General features: G+C 35.1%; 1 protein-coding gene across 4 annotated transcripts in view; it reads right to left on the bottom strand.

Annotated features, from left to right (window-relative positions):
* LOC106881857 (transcription factor AP-2-epsilon) overlaps positions 1-1,298 on the bottom strand; it is a 447,939-nt gene extending 446,641 nt beyond the window's left edge. Inside the window, exon 1 of one of the 4 annotated variants that reach the window (XM_089355568.1) lies at positions 1,087-1,298. Coding sequence is in view for 1 of the 4 variants with exons in the window: in XM_089355563.1 (XP_089211689.1) it covers positions 276-311 (36 nt within the window). In the remaining 3 variants the exon portion in view is untranslated. Of the gene's footprint in view, positions 1-275; positions 373-1,086 lie in introns of those variants that run through there. The other 3 variants (XM_089355563.1, XM_089355566.1, XM_089355567.1) reach the window with 3 other exon arrangements.
* Positions 1,299-1,793: the final 495 nt, after the last annotated feature.

The following is a 1,793-nucleotide window of genomic DNA, read 5'->3' as shown; positions in this document are numbered from 1 at the left end:
TGGTTTCAGAAAGATAAAATAAATAAAACAAAAACAGAAACAAAAAAAACTGTATGCAATAATGAATAATGAATATCTCTATAGGGCACTAAGGTGAACAGTATTTACCAAAAGAGAAAAAAAAATACACCTCCGACAACAACAACATACAATAACGCAAACCCAATAAAAATAAGTAAAAGGGAAAAAATTATAGTAACAAAAAAAAATCAATCGAAGGAAAAAAATACAAAAATGCAAATTAATAAAATAAATAAATAAATATCTGAACTCACCTGCCAGGTGTTGGAATCAAATGCAAAGAAGGACATGCCTTGTCTGTTTATTATGTGTATATATATATATATATATTATATATATATATATATATATATATATATATATATATGTATATGTATATACGTATATGTATATATATATATATATATATATATATATATATGTATGTATATATATATAGGAAGTAGCTTGTACTAAGTACTATTATAACATGTGTGTATATGTATGTATATCAATTTAATTATTTACACATATACATACATATGCATATATATATATATATATATATATAACCTCTTTTTTTCTATCTCTATTTTAGTTTTGCCACTTGGCCTGATTTTGTGTTGTTTTTTTTTATCCTTTTTTGTTTTTTTTGTTTGTTAGTTTTTGTTTTGTTTTTTGTTTGTTTGTTTTTGTTTTGTTTTGTTTTGTTTTTTCTTCTTTACACCGAGACATATAACTGTGCCGCTGGCAGCTTCTAACTATAACCGCGTTTTGTTTAAGCGCCGCTGAGAACAAGATGGAGTGACCAAAAATGTTGGCTTACACTAGCGGCTTTCCTGTAACTGTTGGGCGCTCAGAAAGCCGTTTCTAGGTATTGTCCTGTGCTATTCCAGCATATATCTGAACATGGTTAACAACCCTTAATTGCATGCGATTTTGATTCAGATGTTACTGTTGTTGTTTGTACTCTTTCAATCTCTCTCTCTCTCTTTCATTTTTGTCCGTCTTTCTCTCTCTCAATTTCTCTCTCTCTCTCTCTCTCTCTCTCTCTCTCTCTCTCTCTCTCTCTTTCTTTCATATTACCTTTCTTCCTTTTCGCTTTTCTCTCCTTCTTCTTGCTTTCTGGCGTTCTTTCTCTCTTTTTTCCCCCGGTATCTTTCGTCGCTTCTCGCTTACTTTCTTTTCTTCTTTCTTTCGTTCCTTCTTACATTGCTTTGCTTTGGTTTAGCTTTCGTCTTCTAGTTCTTCATATTTCTACTTCCTCTTCTTCTTCTTCTTCCTCTTCTTTTCCCCTCTTCTTCTTCCCTCTCTACAGCATCGCTTTCTCCTCCTTGTTCTTCTTCTTCTTACAGAGTAGCATTGCTTTGTGATTGGTTCTTGCGCCAGCCAATTCCCCCTCCCCTTCGAAATGGGTGGTGCTAATATGCCGCTTCGTCCTTATTCATCTGATGTGCTTACATACATTCGCGCTCTCTCGTTCTTTCTTTCTCCATATCTCTCTATCACTCTCTCTCTCTGTATGCATATTTCACGCTCTCGTTTTCTCTCGCTCTCTTTTGAACACACGCGCACACACACACACATACACACAGATACAAACACCGGTACACAAATACACAAGCTATGGCATACAGAGCGAACCACACACACACACACACACACACAGACACGCAGGCTTTCTCACATACACGCAGACTCTCACGCACACATGCAGACTCTCATACGCACTCGTAGACTCTCACACACAAACGCACGCACACGCAGACAAAAACGCGCGCATACATTTCTTC

The sequence above is a fragment of the Octopus bimaculoides genome, chromosome 7 (genome assembly GCF_046866305.1).
Source record: "Octopus bimaculoides isolate indiv1 chromosome 7, ASM4686630v1, whole genome shotgun sequence".
Taxonomy (NCBI): Eukaryota; Metazoa; Mollusca; class Cephalopoda; order Octopoda; family Octopodidae; genus Octopus; species Octopus bimaculoides.
This window is presented reverse-complemented; position numbering and strand designations above follow the sequence as displayed.